This window comes from Pteropus medius, unplaced genomic scaffold, assembly GCF_902729225.1.
Source record: "Pteropus medius unplaced genomic scaffold, Ma_sr-lr_union100, whole genome shotgun sequence".
In the NCBI taxonomy this organism is placed as follows: Eukaryota; Metazoa; Chordata; class Mammalia; order Chiroptera; family Pteropodidae; genus Pteropus; species Pteropus medius.
The window spans coordinates 1,620,185-1,638,429 of NW_024345601.1; the positions used below are offsets into that span (position 1 = coordinate 1,620,185).

An 18,245-nucleotide genomic window follows, 5' to 3' on the forward strand; every position below is an offset into this window, starting at 1 on the left:
GGTAGGTTGCTTGTCTCCTCTTTCTTTTTCTGGAGCTTTGTTCTGTTCTTTAATGTGGGGCATGTATTTTTGTCTCCCTCATTTTGGCTGCCTCCCTGTGTCTGTTTCTATGTATTAGGTAGGGCTCCTAAAGCTCCTGAACTTAGTAGAGTGTCTTTATGTATTAAGTGTCCTGTAGGTGGGGCCCAGTGGCACAATCTTCCCCGGTCAACTGAGCGAGATGCTCTTGGTGTGTCTCTTGTGTGGGTTGTGTGTGCCCTCTTGATGTAGATGAGCCTTGGTTGCTGTTTGCACATCAGTGGGAGGGATTGATCTTTGAGCTGATTTGTTGTAAGTACTGGCCAGTGAGGAGCTGATCCTATAGAGGATAGGATTCACTTTAGCAGGGCTCTGATGCCTGCCCAGTCTGCCCTTCCAGAGTGTCCTCCTCAGATGCAGCCCTGGGTGGTGCTCTGGTTCTATTGCTAGTCAAAGTAGGCCACCGGGTGTGCCGGCCTAAAGGCCTCCTGGGACGGGTCCAGCTGCAGGCCAAGTTCAGCTGCAGCCTATGCACTTCCAGACCTCCTGGTAAGAGTCATCAAGCAATCTGCAGATGGCTGCCACCCATGTTGGACTTATAGTTACCTTGAAAGGCCAAGCCAGGAACCAAGGTTGGCTGCTGTTAGTGCCAGGCTTGGTATTGCTCAGCAGGAGGTATGGATCATGGTGAGGCCAGTTGTTCCTTCTTTGGGTATTGTGAGCTTTGAGAGATTTTTAGGAAAGTCTGCACCATGAGCCAAGACAAGCCATGTGTATGGGATAAATCAATGGAGGCAGCTTGGGTGGGCCCACAAGTTGGGAGAGGCGGAGTCTTAGAGAATCCGCTGGGCAGAGCGACCTGTGTTATCCAGGTTGATGGAGACTCAGATATGGCAGCTGCCTGCGTCCACACGCTGGGAGCGGGGAGGGCTCAACCAAAGAATACCAGCACTTCTGTCCTGGAGAAAGCCACCCCTCTAACCCTTGCCTTGAAGTCTGACAACTTAGTGTCTCCCACATGTTTCTGGTGCTCCTCAAGCACCTATCCTAGTACTGTTGCTCAGAGTGAACAAATCCATCAGTAAGTCCATCAGTAAGTCCAGGCATGGGCCCTTTAAGAGGGAGGTCTGCAACTGCTGCAGCCCTCTGTCTCACTTAGCCACAATTTCTGATGGTTTTCACAGCCAGAGGTTTTGGGAACTTCTCTTCCCGGCACTAGAAACCTGGCCTGTGGAGCCCAGTGGGAAGCCAGGACCCCTCAATCCTCAGCAGAGAGAAGGAGTTCTGCAACCAAGATAACTCCCCCAATTCTTGACCGCCACATGGTGTTATGAGACTGGCCATTTCTCATCTCTGCCCCTCCTACCAGCCTCTTCTTATTTATGTCCCCAAGTGTAGGACTTCTGTTCAGCCAGATCTCAGGTGACTCCCAATTATGGTTGCTTTATAGTTTTGTTACAATTTTGTTGTGGTAGCAAGAGTGGGCATGCACAGCATCTAGCTTCTACGCCATCTTGGCCAGTCTTGACGAAGTTTTTAAGTATATATTTAAATACATGATACTTTCTCTTTTTTTACAAAATGAGATCAAATTGTGTGGTTTTGCAACTTGCAAAATCATTGCTATCTGTTCATGGCCATGAATGCAGCTGAATGTAGCCCTCTCTCTCTCTCTTTTCAGTGACTACTTAGATTTTGCTATTGTTGACAATTCAGATTATTTATAATATTACAAATTATGCTGCTGTCAGGAATAAATAAATAAATATATATATTCTTGTCCCAGTATTTTTGCAGGATACAATTCTGGAGATGAATTTGATAGATAAAAGGGTGTGTACATTTAACATTTTCAGGCCAAAAAAAGCTATATTGTTTTATACTCTCAGCAACGTGCCCTTGAGGTCCTATGTTGTCCAACATTAGATAGAAAGTAAATCTTTCTGGGGTAGAGGAATGGCTTCTCACAGCTGTTTTAATTTGCAAGTTCCTAATATTAGGGGAATGAACATCTTTACAGGTGGTTATTAGCCATTTGTGCTGTTTATTCTGTGAACTGTCCATTTTTATTGGCTTATTTGTTTGAAGGGCCTTTTATAACAGTAATATTAATCCTTATATACATGTTCCTACATTTTTCTCAGTCCTATGTCTTTTAGCCTTGTTTGTGAGGCATTTTGCTTCACAGGATTCTGAATTCCAATAGACTCAACTCTGTAACATTTTCATTTGTTTTCTAGAACTAAGTCCGTTCCCTTCATTTTATAAATGTGGAAACCAACTCGAAGAAGTCAAGTCACTTGTCCAATTTTATACTCTTAACTAATATTAGAGCCAGCATTAGAATCTAGCTCTTTCCACATAATGCTAACCAACAATGACAAAATAACAACCAAATGAAATTGAAAATGTAATCATTTACTAGACAGAGATCAAAAGGGCTGGAGTAACTGGAAAATATTTATGGAATAGAGAATTTAAGCTGAGCCTTGATGCTTGAATAGTATAAAAATTGTTTGGAGAAGGACAAGAACAAAGGCAGAAGGTAAGACTATGGTTGGAGTGTCCGTGGGATAAGATCAGCCTGACTAGGTCACAACATTCTGGAATTAGAATGGTTAGGAAATAGTCTTCCACAGAGAGATGTTACTGAAGTTATAAGAACAATGGATTTTTTGGAATGTAAAGGAAGGGAATAGAGTTTTTCTGTAAAAGATTGGCTCTTTACTTCCCTTAACCCATGAGAACAACAGAGATACGAGCTGGTGGTAAAGTGTCCAGTAGAATCTGAAAGAGAAGTGGCACAGCCAACTGCACTCTTCCTCTCTCTGCTTGATATTCAGGAAAAGTGAAGAGAAGGGAATGTTGTGGTAACAACCAGCTTGAGATCTACCAATCAAAATTTGAGACCTACTGCTGATCAGAACAGCAAAAACTGAGTTTTGAATATCATTAACTGTGAGGAGCAAGAAGAGGAAGGGAAGTCATATTGAAATCACTTTGTAAGCTTGAGATCAGAGGAGAAGCAGTAATAGAAACTACGGAAGATGTTTTCCAGAAGGCAAAATCGTCAGTAGCATCAGTCATAGCACAGAAGTCAAAGAAAAGGTACTGGATGAAATCTATTGAATTTGATGAGTTGTAGTGGCCACGTTTTATTTTCTCCATCCTGCCCCTCCCTCCAGTTGAGAGATATTCTCTATCTACCTCCTCTCAAACACACACGTATCTTGAACCCAGCGGTGGCTCTCTATCATAGAACTGTGGCCACAGTGGGTGCATCAATCAGTCCTTTTTAGGATTAGAGTAGAAGTCATTCTCTAAGAAGGGAATCACAGAATGGGAGGCCCAAAAGCTGTTGGCCATTTCTTGCCACATAAAGGAAATTAATTTGCAGTAGAAGAAACACCACCGACATGCAGAGAAATGTCAGAAGATAAGAGTCCTGATGACATTTGAGTTTCTGGTTCCATTTGTCCCTGATACCTAGCTACATGCCTATTCTTCTCTGGTCTATAAGACAAACCCTAGTATCACTTAAATAAATCCCCCTCTTCACATAAGCTACTTCAAGTTACATTCCTGTAATCTGCAACCAAAAATATCATACAATATAGGTTTAAATGTAAAATAGTGCCCTAAATTTCTACATGAGGCTGTATATATATTATAACTTATTAATAGGACCAAAATTTCTAAAGGGAAATAAGAGAGAGAGAGAGTCATAATGATAACTTCTAGATTTCTAGACCTACCTATTCCACCTCTTGAATATCTCTCATATCTGTCCTTCATTTCTATGGCTGCCACTTTAGTTCAGACCCTCATTCTTGCTTGTATTTGTATAATGGCCTCCTAATTGGGTGCTCTACCACCAATATTAGTATTCCTGAATTCATTCTCTATACTCATGCTAGTTTGCCTCTCCAAAACAAAAATTAAGTCTTGTTCTCTATGTATAAAATCCAAGTTATTTAATATAGCATACAAGGCTCTTGATGTTCTGGGTCCTTTCTGGTCCCACTATCCACTAATTTCTAATTTATATCTTATGTTCTAATCGTACGTAGCCACTTGTCATTCCCTGCACACTCCATGCTTTCTTGGGCTGGGTACATGGTAGACATTCTCTAAAGGTTCATTGACTTAAATTGCTTCTATGCTTTTGAACATGCTCTTCCATTTGGAATACTATTTCCACCTTTTAACTTCCTGATCTATAAAATTCATCCTACATATTACTTCAGCCAGGTCACCTTCCTTGATCCTGCACTGCCCACTTTCTCTCCTCAGACTGAGTTAGAGACCCCTCCTTTGTACTTCCATAGCCCCTACTATAACTCTTTTTAAAATAAATTGTAAATTTTGTCTCACTTATATCCCTTTCCCCTTTCCTTTCCCCCACCATGGAGAGAGGGGGACTTTATTGAGTACAAAGCCTGTCCTGTCTTTTACTCTGTATCTATACCTTCGCATGTGGTGGGCAGTCCACAAATTCTTATTGGGTGAGAGTTGAGTGGATAGAGCACATATTCATGTAGCTGTTTTCTCCAAGGGCTAAAAGCCACTCACTCTATCTCTAGATACAGATTCTACAGTTGTTAGTTTAGCAACCAAACAATACTGGAATTAATTTATATGCAAAATACGGAGTTAGTTATAGGAGTGTCCTTCAGTAGCATATAATATGTTAAATATTAAAGAATCCCCAAGACATAACCTTCAAGATGTTTCTATCTTAGCAGAGAACTTTCCAAAAGCGAATTATTTGCATAAGAAACTTTTCTGTTTGATTGATTCCAGAATTATCCAACTGATTTTATTCTAGAAGGAAAGAGAAAGCTACTTCCTCTATGCCCAAAGATTCATGTTTTCCCAAAAGGGAAGATAATATTATTCAACATTTTGGTTGTAGAATGTCATAGGACAAGAGGAGATTCAGTGAAGGGGATGTGTTAGGAGATGATGAGAAGACTCAGTCCTCAAAGGAATAAATCTTTCTCTCCACAAGTCCAGATCCATTACTATATTCACATTACTTCTCAGCTATCTCTTTTGACATCATAGGCCTCCAACCTCTGCAATAAAACATGGCACTTTAGGAAATATGTTGTTCTCAGAAAGAATGCAGTGAGAGAGCAAAAGAAAGGAAGCAGTAAAAAAAGCAAACATTTTATGAGACAGCAATGATAGGCAATTTCATCTATTACTTAAACCTATTTAACCCTCACATTTTTAAAGATGAGAAAACAGATTCTGAAAGGTTAAATAAAATTTTCCACCAAATTTTACACTTTGGTAGGGTAGGATTCAACTGAAGTCTTAATTCTAAATCATAATTGCTTTTTACTATGCCACATTCATCTAAAAGAAAAGTAACAAGGATGAAAATGCAAATATATTAGAGTCCTAAGCTAAAATTTCTAGCTTGAATACTTATTTAAGTGGTTATATTTCTTGGTTAATTTTCTTTTCTTTTCTTTTCTTTTAAACAAGCAATAGTACTTTAGTAAATAGAAGATTGTTAAAGAGATACTACAGTATATATGTCAAACTGAAATAGACTGTTAAAAAAAATTAATGATTATCTAGTGTTGGTGAGATCTGTGGGGAGAAAAGGGTACATTATATACTCCTGACATGTAAATTGATAGTCTAATTTTAGAGGGTAATTTGGCAACCTCTATCAAAATGTATAATAAACTTATCCTTTGGTCCAATTTTATTTCTACAAATCTTTTACAAAACAGTAATATGTGTACCAGCACATAAAGATCAGTATGTATGTTTACCTGTAGCACTGCTTGTACTAGATAAAGGGAGAGAGAGAAAAAGAGAGGAAGAGAGAAAAGAAAGGGAAGGGAAAAGGAGGAAAAGGAAGAGAAGGCCTAAATTCATTAATAGGGGACTGATTAAATAAGATGTAGTAAAACAGTATCATGGAATATAATGCAATCGTTGGAAAGACAATGAACATCTATGTGTACTTATTAGTACATTTGTACTAATAAGGATCATATGCATAGGTACCGATGTAGAAATTGATATATAGTTAAGAAAATCAGTATATGTAATGATGCCATTACATATAAAGTGTGAATACGTGTTCTAGATAAAGAAATAGAGCTATAGAATATATCTATATATATGAACACATATAGAAAAACAGATCTGGAAAAACACAGAAAACACTTAATAGTGATTATTTCTAGAGACAGATGTGATATTGAATATTTGTGAAGGTTGCTTTCACTTTTATTGTAGCACAGGTTGACCAACAAAGGGTCTGCAAGTAAATATTTTAGGCTTCTGGGCCATATGGTCTCTGTTGGAACTACTCAACTCTGCCACTGAGGAAGGAGTGTGGCTGTGTTCAATAAAATTTTATTTATGAACACTGAAATTTGAATTTCACATAATTTTCACATCATAAAACATTATTCATTTGATTTTTTTCAACCACTTGAAATTATAAAAATCTTTCTTAGCTTCCTGGGCTCTACAAAAACAGGTGCCAGGTTCAATCTGGACTAGAGGCTATAGTTTTCTGATCCCTGCTCCAGAGCTACACTGAAAAATTCCATAGCCATGAGCAACACACCACTACTAAGCACTTGAAATGCGGCTAGTCTAAATTAAGAAGTGGAGTAAGTATAAAATTACAAAGGCTTAGTACAAAAGAAAAAAAAAAGCTCCTCAATAATTTTTATGTTGGTTATATATTGAAATACTTGAATATATTGGGTTAAATAAAATATGTTTATTACAAATAAAATATATTCTTACCTTTTTTAACTTTGTTTAATGTAGTTACTAGAAAATTTTAAATTATATATGTGGCTCACATTGTATTTCTATTGAAAAACATTGCTCTACATACTTCCATATAATTTTGAATTGTTTTGCAATAAGCTTCTATTTATTACTTTAAGAATTTTAATATTGAGCTGATATCAATAATGCCTATGATCTAGAAATAACTATTTATATTTCATTATAACCTGAGAAATTATAGTTAGTTTGTCTAAGGAACTTATTTTACTATTGTAGTAACTATAAGAAACATCTTTTATCACTGCTCCATTAAGTCTACTTATAGCCACTTGAAACTTCCAAACTTTCTGGTGTCTTTATAAAGAAAATGTATGCAAAACAAATATCCAATCGAATACTAAGTTTGTAAACTTTGTCTAGATAGCCATCAAAATAGTCTGAATATAAGAATAGTCTCATTAACAATAACTACTCAAATATCGCTTAAGTCCTGATCTATCTACCTTGTAGAGATGCAAGAAAGAAGTTCACATAAACAATTCTGAGCTCTCTTTCCCACTCCTTTTCATAACAGTTTTCACGTGAATTCACTGTCAGTGTCAATCACATTTTTAAGTTCTCTTCTATTGTAACTATTACATGAGATAAACACCTAAAGTTCATGAATGTACCTAGTACATGAGTAAAAGATTAATAAATGTTAGTGGGTCTTAGGATTTTAGCCTTATCTTCACTTTACAAATGGGATATGTTCTAAAAAGTTCATTAGTAAATCAATTATTTAGAATTTGGCATGTATTCACTCTAGATGATGATAGATGATAGATAGATAGATAGATAGATAGATAGATAGATAGATAGATAGATATAAAAAGAAATATTCATATACATTCACATGCATATATAAACATATATACATGTGTATATATGATTTTAAATAATACATAAAGTAATACACATACATACAATTTAAAAGTACTGTTTCAAGATAAGGAAATGCATACCAAGAATAAATTTCTTTTCTCTGGTATCACTGAGGCTCCCTCCCCAATTTCCTAAAGCACTTAGGACACTCTTAAGCATATAGCAATCACTCGATAAATTCTTGGTTCATAGAATTATATATGTTCATTCTAGATCTTTTCACTCCAAAGGACTTTTTTTGTATGAAAAAGAGAAAACATAAGTAGGATAATATAATACTAATATAATATCTTCTTTTATTTAGAAAGCTTTATGGGAAGGGACTAGATTTAGTTTGGCATCAAAGGACTGAACAAGGACTGCAAATTACAGTGCCATATTTAGCCTCAGTATAAGAACTTTCTAATAACTAGACTGTAGAATAATATAGTCTTTATGAAATATTCTTTGAAATGTATGCAGTTCATTCCTGGAATATCAGAAGGCTATGTACTCGGACCCTATTATTTTGCTCCCACCCCTCAGAGTTACCTTCATTGAGTTGATTTGGTGTTGAGGTCTCAAATTTTTGAGGAATGGCAACTATTGTGAGCCAACTTTAGGAAATAAATTCATCTGCATAGAACTATTAAGAAGTTTACATTTAGTACTCACTATGAGAACCCCACCCCCACCCCCAGGAGAAATGTCTTTTAAAGCCAAATGTTAGGAAATGCTTCTTTCCCTGAGGAATCAGAGATTTTTTCCTTCCTAAAAATAAGGAAAGTGTAACTGGCTTTTTCAACTGATCATTAGGCAGCTTAGAGCCAAGTTTGAGGTTCAACTATAGGAACTTAGTAGGCTTTGTTGTCTTACTGTATTGTTGATGTTATTATCACCCATATCTTAACTTCCTACTCTTTTATAAAATCCTTTTTTATGAGGACCTGATTCTTATTAAGTGTTTAAAGTACACAAATATATTTATTTATAAACTGCCTCATATCCTTTATGAACCAAGGTAGAGAAAGAATAAATGTATAATTAAGCTTTTCTTTTTGGCTTCATATAATTAACTCCTCGCAAGTCTCTACTACAAACTATGTGAGAGATACAACTTTTTTGAATACATGGAAATGTGGCCATCTATACGTAGAAAGCTAAGGACAATTCATGATTAGACTTTCTTGGGTATCAAAAGTATCCACCTATATTCACTTATGGCCTATGTAGTTCACTGCAACCACATATGAATACTGAATATTCAGAACATTCTCCACTTCTCTTTTTGAAGCGGGTATACAATAGACACTCTGATTTGTTCATTTAAGATTCATCACCAAATATCTCTTTATGCCACATAATTTTTTTTCATGAGCAAAGCACTTAACACTTACTAAACCTGAGTTTTATGTGAAAATGATTTCAGAAGGCACTGGCAACCCCAGATTTCTTTTCACTCCTCTAGTGTCTTTAGTAAGCAATTCCTAAACCACCTCTTCCACCACCCTTTAATCTCTGCAAATTGTTGGTAAGAGCTGCATCAAGGCAGTCTGCCATCAATTATGTTTGCAATGGTAGCTCAATCATATATCCAACCATCACTGATTATCCTAAAGAAATTCTACATTTAAGGAATCAATTATAAATCATTATACATACCAGACTATTTACAGAAAAATAAAACTTCATATGTATAACAGTTTTCATTCAGATCTTTCAGAGTACTTTATATGTTTGTAATAGTAAGCATATAAAGTATATAAAGGACATATTACAAATTATCTAGTAAAATATTCCATTATCTAGTTACTAAAACAACTATTGAACAACATTCAACCTTAATATATGCTTCACAGTTCAAGATTCATCTCATTAAAAAGCGAACTTGAAACAATTGTAAATTCAATTTTAAATCTCCTCTTTTTTAACCATATAATTTTTAAAAATCTTTTACTCATTCAGGTTTGCCACTTAACTTATTTTGGATATATATATGCTTTTTTATTTTGTAAGAGATGATCTCCAAATGGCATATATATTTCTTCTATTAGATAATTATACATTTCTAAAGACACTTAAAACAATGATAAGCTGCTTTCATTCAAGCTGGTATTGATTTTCTCAAGCAATTTTTATTTCTCTGGCTTGGCATTTCTGGCTCAATTCTAATAGTTTGTGGCACTTTTGTGAGATTTCCATTATTTCTAAAAGCAAACAAACCAAAAGAAACAGTTTGAATCACCTTTTCAGTATGACCCTTACTTAATTCTCTATACACTGACAAGATCAAACTACCTTTTAAATTTAGCACTTCATTTTCAAGAACGTAATAAGCGCTACACTTACTGATGAGTCAGATCTCATTATTAGTTTACAAATTGTATATTTGAGGAAATTATTAGTAATTTTCAAGTCCATCTGACAGATTTGTTGTGGTTTAAGACTCTTTAGGTTTTGTTTTTGTCTTTTTGTTTAAGGCAACCTTCTGAGGCAACTTTTATCAGTCGGGTTCTCCTTTTGATACTCAATGTATAAAGTAGACAAATGAAGCTTTTTAATGCAAAATATTGAATCAATGATTAAATTGTTTAAAATTAACCAAAACTGATATCAATTTATGAGGTGAACTGTTTTAAGCACAATTCGCAACCTGAAATGCAGATACATACGAATATCTGTCAAATATCTCAAAAACACAGAAGAATAAAGAACAAAATTGGGAAAATAATTATATTATTGTCATAGTTATTTCTTTTTAAATGTATCTAGTAAAACTTTATTAATAAATGCAACAAGTGATCTATTTATCAAAATGTCAAAAATTGGAGTTTCTCCTTCAAGTAAGTAATGGTTATAAATAACCTAATTACCTGACTCAGGTGTAAAGACTGATACCTCCTTGATAATTACAAATTAATTTGTAAATGTAAAGTGGTACGTCTTTAATGGGACTCATAAGAGAGCAAGGGACTTTACATTTTAACCGAAATTCTCAGATTTAGAAAAACTTATAAAAGTATATTTTTTTATAAAGCTATATGTATTCACTCTAATCAAGTATGTGTAGATATGTGGTAGAACCTTTAGAATATGTAGCTTATCACACGAAATAATAAATAGAAATATGGTTTTGCTTAAAATGCAAAGGATTCCTTTTTCCTATAAAAGAGCCATTTAGTGACATTCCAAAACATGTAAAATATGTCAAAGATGTTGCTCACTGGAAATGCCTTTATAGTCTAAAAAGTTTTAAATTTTCTATGTAAGCAAGATATAGAAACTTGTTATTCAGAAATAAAAACATATATTTCAATATTACCATTGTTTTCCCATGTCATGTATTTTATCACTCTAAAAAGTAATTTTAAAAACAGAAAAATTAAATTTCTAGCTCAAGCTCACAATCCTAGAGTGAGAGCATTGTAACATACTAGGCAATTTTCATCGTTTTCCACCGCTAGCATAGCCTAATGTTATTCTCTACCATGATTGTAAAAACTAGTATTATAGCTTGACCCAAGAAGGAAGGTTTCTAGTTTTTGTTTTTTTAGGAATCATTTAATTAGATCTCATTATTATGATGGCTTCAACAATGATGTCTTTAACACCTACCATTCACTCTCACATTGTACTAATAACCATGTTAATTTAAAACAAATTAATTGGTCAAAACCCAGAAAATTATTTTCAATCTAAAATATTGGAATGTCAGGAAAGGATGACTCAAGATTTTTTTAAATAGGAGTTAAATTACAAGGACAGAATTGTATTTTGGAAGAAAAATATGAAAGAATGACTGTCATGCAGAAGTAACAAAGTCACATCAATACAAGGATGATATTATCATAAAAGTCAAAAATAATTGAAGTGAATGTTTAAAACAAAATGTCTTTAGGAAAACTAAAAAGACATGAGAACCAGATTTTTGAAACTGGTGAAATTAGCAAGAATTTTTAAAATAAACTGTTTCATCTCCGTAACAATTTGTTTCTTCTTTATAACCTTAAAATTTGCTACAAAACACTAGTATCCTGACATATTTCTTTATTCTTTCCCAACTGAAAAGATATTTTAAAGCTATTTCCACAAAATGAGGATTATTAATCAAATTACACAACTATTTTAAACTAATCACAAATGTGTCAAGTCTTTCATTTCTAAAAGGCATTTATTTGTTTGATTATCCAGCAGAAAGTTATATTTTCAAACACAATTTCTCTTTATAAACTACTTCGTTACACATTAGAAATCTGTTTGCCACCCTAGAAAAACAACATTTCCCATTAAGTACTGGCTGGCTATGTCAGAAGATTTCTCCATATCTCTCAGGCCCCTTTCTCTGGGTTTCTGTCTCACAACAGCAAATCTCAAATCTAGAGAAGGCTCCAACTTCAAAATTTTTTTGCCAAATATTTTTGGCCTTAAGGTTAACACAGAAATTTTCAAAAAACACCACATTTTTGTCAGACAGCCAAGAGATCCTACTGAATTTTTTTGTCTATATCTGTCACAGTCCATTTAATTAAGTTTTCAGAGCTAAGTGTGCTGCATAAAACCACAAAAACCTAAACTATGAAAAAAGCAAGGTACCAAACCATATAAAACATGCTACCTCTTCTGTGCAAAATGGTAGTACACTTCCAGATGTATAGCCCATCCCAGAAGAAACAGCTAATGGTGCCTCTGAGGAAGGAAACTGGGAGGATGGAAGAGAGGAGTGGGAAGGACGTCTCTTTTCACTGTATTTCCTTTGGTAGTATTTGCTTTTTTTTTTTTTTTTGCAGAGTGGCAGCATTGCTTTCAAGGAAAGAAAACATTCCTTAGAAATATGTCTGCTGTGAAATCGAATTTAGTCAATAATATTTAAGAATCTACAGAGTATAAATTTCCATATATAACTTAGGCATACAATAGTGTGGTGAAATGAATTTAATGGAATATCAATTGGATTATTTTAATTTTTATTTGTTTATATATATGCATCCTCCAGACTACATCTATTTTCAGAATCATCTGCACATATCCAAATAGTGTTTCCAGCATACAAGTATATTTTCTAGAATGAGACACAAGTGATTGATAGGGAAAAATATTGAGGATTGTGGATTTTTTTTTTTTCTTTCAGAACTGCTCACCTCCAGTGAAGGAGTACTATTTAGGGTATTAAGTTCCCAAGCAGACAGAAAGTGACTCTGCAGAGAGCCTCCAGATATGATAAAGTGCTGTTTTATTTAAAGGTAAGAGCCTTCCCTATGTAAATGCACCTATGGCAGGACCCAATACCGTTGAAAGACAAAATAAGCAACCACTTGATGTGAACTGCTATCCCGAAGTTCTCAAAAAAAAAAAAAATTACATGAGATGAAATGTATAGCCTGAAAATACAGTAAATAATAATATCTGGGGGGAAAAAACTAATTGTAAACATGTTTTCAATTGGATAATTAATCAACATGAAGATTATGAGAATGGGTTCCATTTCTGAAATGTGTTTGAACTTGAAAAATAGTAAAGTTTGCAAATGACTTTTATATCCACAGATGTTATAACAACTATTTTTACCTACCCTGTTGTCTCTGAGGAACGTTTGAAATCAAAGATTTTCTAGTATTTTTTAATTCAAGCTAACACAAGTAAACAATGCAATTTGAATTAAACCAAAACTTAAAAGCCAAACTATAGTTTTCAGGATTCCAGCAACCACTTAAATACATACATAAATGCCTCTTTGTGTATCACTTATTTGAAAAAAAAGTAAGTAGGTGATTCCAGTGCATGTGAGAATGAAGAACTAGCCCAAGTGTTTCAGTTTCAGGAAAGACCTATAAAAGTAGCATTATGTTAAAATTAGAGCAATACAAATCTTGCTAAGTCAATAACTGATGTCTGCAAACAATTCATGTAATCTTGTGTTTTGTTCTTTTAGTATTTTAAAATAATACTCTACACACTTGCCTTGTTGATACTTTCTTCCCATAGGTGACCATACTAGTCCCATCCCACCCCCCACACTCTAAGGGCAGATTCTTTGCAAAAATACACTGAAACGAACAAAACAGTGATTAAAACAATGAGTAAAATCACAGAGGACATTCCAACCAAAGGGCTGATGCCAAAGAGGAAAAGGAATAGGTAATACTGTCCTGCCTTCAAGACAAGTACTGTTAGGTTAAACTGAAATGGTTTGCACACATTCTTTTCTTCTTCTTTTTAAACGATAAAATCTTGCTTTAGAAAGCAGTTTCCTTGTTTTTCTTCTACTGTCCCTGCTTCCAGAGAAACTTAAAAATTATATCTTCATTTCCCCTTTTTCATTGTTTAATTGCAAGATTGTTTTAAAATTTTGGTCAGCATGATTTGCGCACTTCTTTTGTCTTATTCATTGTCGTGTTCAGCATTTGGTAGAGAGTTCAAAACGTCTAAATTCTTTGCTGTGCAGGTAAATTTCCAAATCAAAGGATGATAACGTTTTTAAAAATCAGTTTATCTATGGTTTTGTATTTTTCAAGAGAAATACCATTTTCACCTGATTTCTGCATCCATTTCACAGTCCTTCCTTGAACAGGTTATATTTTTCCGAGAGCAAAAAATAAAGATCCATTTTGAACAGCTAGAAATATTTGTATTTTCCTTTTTTTTCCTTTCTCGTCTCTTTGATCATGGTAGTGACAGGAGAATAATCCCTAGGTTGGCTATGCGGTCGTGGGGGAGGAAGAGGGGAAAAAAGCAAAGGGAAAGAAAGCTGTAAAGAATTTTACAGGTGCAGACTGAACATGTAACATTCTAGCAAATAAAAATTACCCTCATCCCCTTAATAATCTCCATCCCCACAGAGTAAAAACAGAATACTTACAAGTTAGCATCTGTGTATTTGTGTCTCTCTGTGTGTATTTTCTATCTTCTTTGGATTTGTCTACTTTGAACTAATTTGGAATACCCGTTTGGTTGCCCACAAAATGATGCTTAAGGGTCTAAAGATGCATAAATTAGAAGCCCTACAATGGCAGAGGACGGTCATTGTACCTCTTCTCTTTATGTGCTCTTATGGTGGGACCAAAGAGCCCCCCCCCCCTTTTTTTTTAACACTTTAGATGATTGAGCGAGTGAGGGTCTGGTAGCTGGAGAGGACGAAGCGAGTCCTGCACTACCCCACCCCACCCAATCTAGCACCACATCTCTCCCCCACAATTATATTGGACTTTGCTACTAAGTCACTTTAGGAGAACGAGAGTCTGGATGGGGAGAAGCTCGGAGTCCCTCACTTCAAGCCTAGACGCGGGCCTCGGAGTTTCTATTTCTGGTGCTCCAGGGCTGGGGTAACTGCGGGGGACAGAGGCAGGAAGGATGGAGAAAGCAAAGGGGGGTGATCTTAAAGAAGATCCGACGCCCCTTTAATTGCTTTTTCCGTTATGAGGAGGGGGTCTAGAGAAAAGATGTCAATGACATTGTTTGCGTTGCCCCCCGAGTCTGTCGTAAACCTGGCGCCGGACTAAAATAAACCCCAGGTCCCCAGCTCCGGGGGCTCGCGGCGCCTCCGAGTCCTCCTCACAGGCGCAGCGGCCGCTGCCGACGAGCGGCCGCCGCGTCCTGCCCGCGCCCGGCCCGGGCCCCCCTACCTGGCGGTCCGCCGAGCCATGTCGTTGAGCCCCAAGCACACGACGCCCTTTTCCGTGTCCGACATCCTGAGCCCCATCGAGGAGACCTACAAGAAGTTCGGCGGCGCCATGGACGGCGCGCCGCCCGGCCTGGGGGCGCCTTTGGGGGCCGCTGCCTACCGCGCGCCGCCGCCCGGCCCCGCGCCACAGGGGGCAGCCGTGGCGGGCATGCAGCCGCCGCACGCCATGGCGGGGCACAACGCGGCGGCGGCGGCGGCCGCGGCGGCCGCGGCGGCGGCGGCGGCGGCCGCCACCTACCACATGCCGCCCGGCGTCTCGCAGTTCCCGCACAGCGCCATGGGCGGCTACTGCAACGGCGGCCTGGGCAACATGGGCGAGCTGCCCGCCTACACGGACGGCATGCGGGGCGGCGCGGCCGCCGCGGCCACCGGCTGGTACAGCGCCAACCCGGACCCGCGCTACTCCTCAAGTGAGCGGGGCCGACAGCGCGGGACTGCGGGCAGGCGACAGCGCGGTTCTTCCCGCCCCCGCGCCGGGCGAAGGGGGTGCGGGGTCCCGTCACGGGGCGCGCGCAAGGGGGCCTGGGACTCGGCCGGGGCCTGGGGGGATGGTGCTGGGACCCGGCCGGGGCCTGGGGGGCCGGAGGTGCTGGGACCGGGCCGGGACCTGGCGGGGGGCGGGGTGGAGACGGTGCTGGGACCCGGCCCGGGTCCTGCCGGCGTCGCGGTCGCCGCGGTGTGAGGCGAGCGGGCTCCCGGAGACAGGGCGTTCACTGGCTTCCCTCTGGGACCCCTCCCCAGTTTCCAGGTTCATGGGGCCGTCGGCGGGCGTGAACGTGGCCGGCATGGGGTCGCTGACGGGCATCGCGGACGCCGCCAAGTCGCTGGCGCCCTTGCACGCGGCGGCGGCGGCGGCGGCGCCGCGAAGAAAGCGCCGCGTGCTCTTTTCGCAAGCGCAGGTCTACGAGCTGGAGAGGCGCTTCAAGCAGCAGAAGTACTTGTCAGCGCCGGAACGCGAGCACCTGGCCAGCATGATCCACCTGACGCCGACACAGGTCAAGATCTGGTTCCAGAACCACCGCTACAAGATGAAGCGGCAAGCCAAGGACAAGGCGGCGCAGCAGCTGCAGCAGGAGGGCGGCCTGGCTCCGCCGCCGCCGCCGTCCCCGCGCCGCGTGGCGGTGCCGGTGCTGGTCAAGGACGGCAAGCCCTGCCAGAACGGCGCGGGCACGCCGACGCCCGGCCAGGCCGGTCCGCTGCCGCCGGCCCCGACGCCTGCGCCCGAGCTCGAGGAGTTGTCTCCCAGCCCGCCCGCGCTGCACGGCCCGGGGGGTGGCCTGGCGGCCCTGGATGCGGCCGCGGGGGACTACGGCGGCGGTGTGCTCGGCGCCAACCTGCTCTATGGCAGGACGTGGTGACCTCGTGGGTGCCCTGGGGCGGGGTCCTGCCTGCCGCCCGAAGGGTTTGCGAGAAACGGCGAGAACGGATGGGTGAAACGTACTCAAACCGACTCCTGTGTATACGGCGATCAAAACGAACGAACGGGTCGTAGAGAAGGGCAGGCTCGGAACCTCTTTGCTAGGGGCGGGAGACAGCAACGGCCCCAGGACCAAATGTAACACCACGCCAGGAGGCTTTGAGATGGTGATTTCCTCCTTCCAGAAGTTCCGAATGACGCAGGGAAAGCTGGCTGAGTCCACATCCACCACGTTCCTAGCCAAAGCTCTCAGAGTTTTAAATGTTGGAAACTTTGTTGGTGTTTGTAGCTCTGAAAATCAGTCCAGCTTTAACAATGAATCCTTTTGAAAGTGGAACTTATATTGGGAGATTAATTTTCGAAGAGGCCCCCTTAAGTGCAATTCCATTAATGTTTGATGGAAAATAAATTGATTTGTAGCTGAAGGTGGATCATGCACATAGCAACATTACTGCAGAGGAATTATTGCCATTTAGGAGGAACGGAATAAAAACAATGAAAATACTGCTTATATAGATTGGTATAGCTTTTTAAATTTAATGCTGATTTTTAAACGTTTTGATTATTATTTAGTAAATGAGCGTTTGTATATTATCTTAAAAGAGGATTCCCCCACCGCACCACCACCATGCAGTTCATCATGAGAAGGCTTGTAAACTACTTTTTATATGGAATCTGGTCTCCCCAAATCAACCGATAAGATAAATAAATGCACCCCATATTTCTGTAGACATGTTATTTAGTCTTTCTAAGGTATTGGCTTGTCTGATTTTGAATACCTTGATAATAGAACAAGCTAGCAAAATTGCTAAAATCGACGTTAATCTATTTCAAAGCATGTCAAAAAGAAGGAAGAGAATAAGGTGATTTATTGAATTGTAATCAGGTTGTAAAGAGTAACTAAAATATTTATAATTTTTCCATCATATTGACAACTTAATAGGGGTTGCACACCGATTTTGTTGGTGTTTTATTGTACAAATAATGTATTTACTCTTTAATATGCCAATTTATATTTCCTATGTTTCAAATGGGTATTTAAATATAACTTAAAAGAAACAAGTACTTTTTTTTTGTGAAAGTCAAGTGGTCATTTATTTCCCACTAAGATGTATAGGTTTTGTTTTGGTGTGTTGTGACAACACAGCTTAGTTTACTCATGATTTAAATAACTGGTGTTGGAGTAAAAATACTAAAAGAAAGCTAAAGAACGTGAACTTATAAAATTAATGAAAATTAACAACATAACATGGATAAAGTGTGATTTATAAATGATTAGTTATCAGACACCCTAAACCTCTTCTCCTTTTGAAAGTTTTAGAAGTACAGTTTGAGGCTGAAACATTTTTTATTTCACTTCATTTTGGGGGGTGTTTTTCTGAATATGCAAAGTGAATCTTTAGGAAGTTGTTGGAGAAATGAAACTTGTACTTTCTCTAAGCTTTTTATATAGTA

General features: G+C 38.7%; 1 protein-coding gene across 1 annotated transcript; it reads left to right on the plus strand.

Moving 5' to 3' along the window:
• Positions 1 to 15,320: 15,320 nt before the first annotated feature.
• On the plus strand, positions 15,321 to 16,731 carry LOC120611991 (homeobox protein Nkx-2.4). Its single transcript, XM_039874589.1, has 2 exons — positions 15,321 to 15,783; positions 16,115 to 16,731. The coding sequence occupies exons 1-2, from the start codon at positions 15,333 to 15,335 to the stop codon at positions 16,729 to 16,731; spliced, it is 1,068 nt and encodes a 355-aa protein (XP_039730523.1). The 5' UTR covers positions 15,321 to 15,332.
• Positions 16,732 to 18,245: the final 1,514 nt, after the last annotated feature.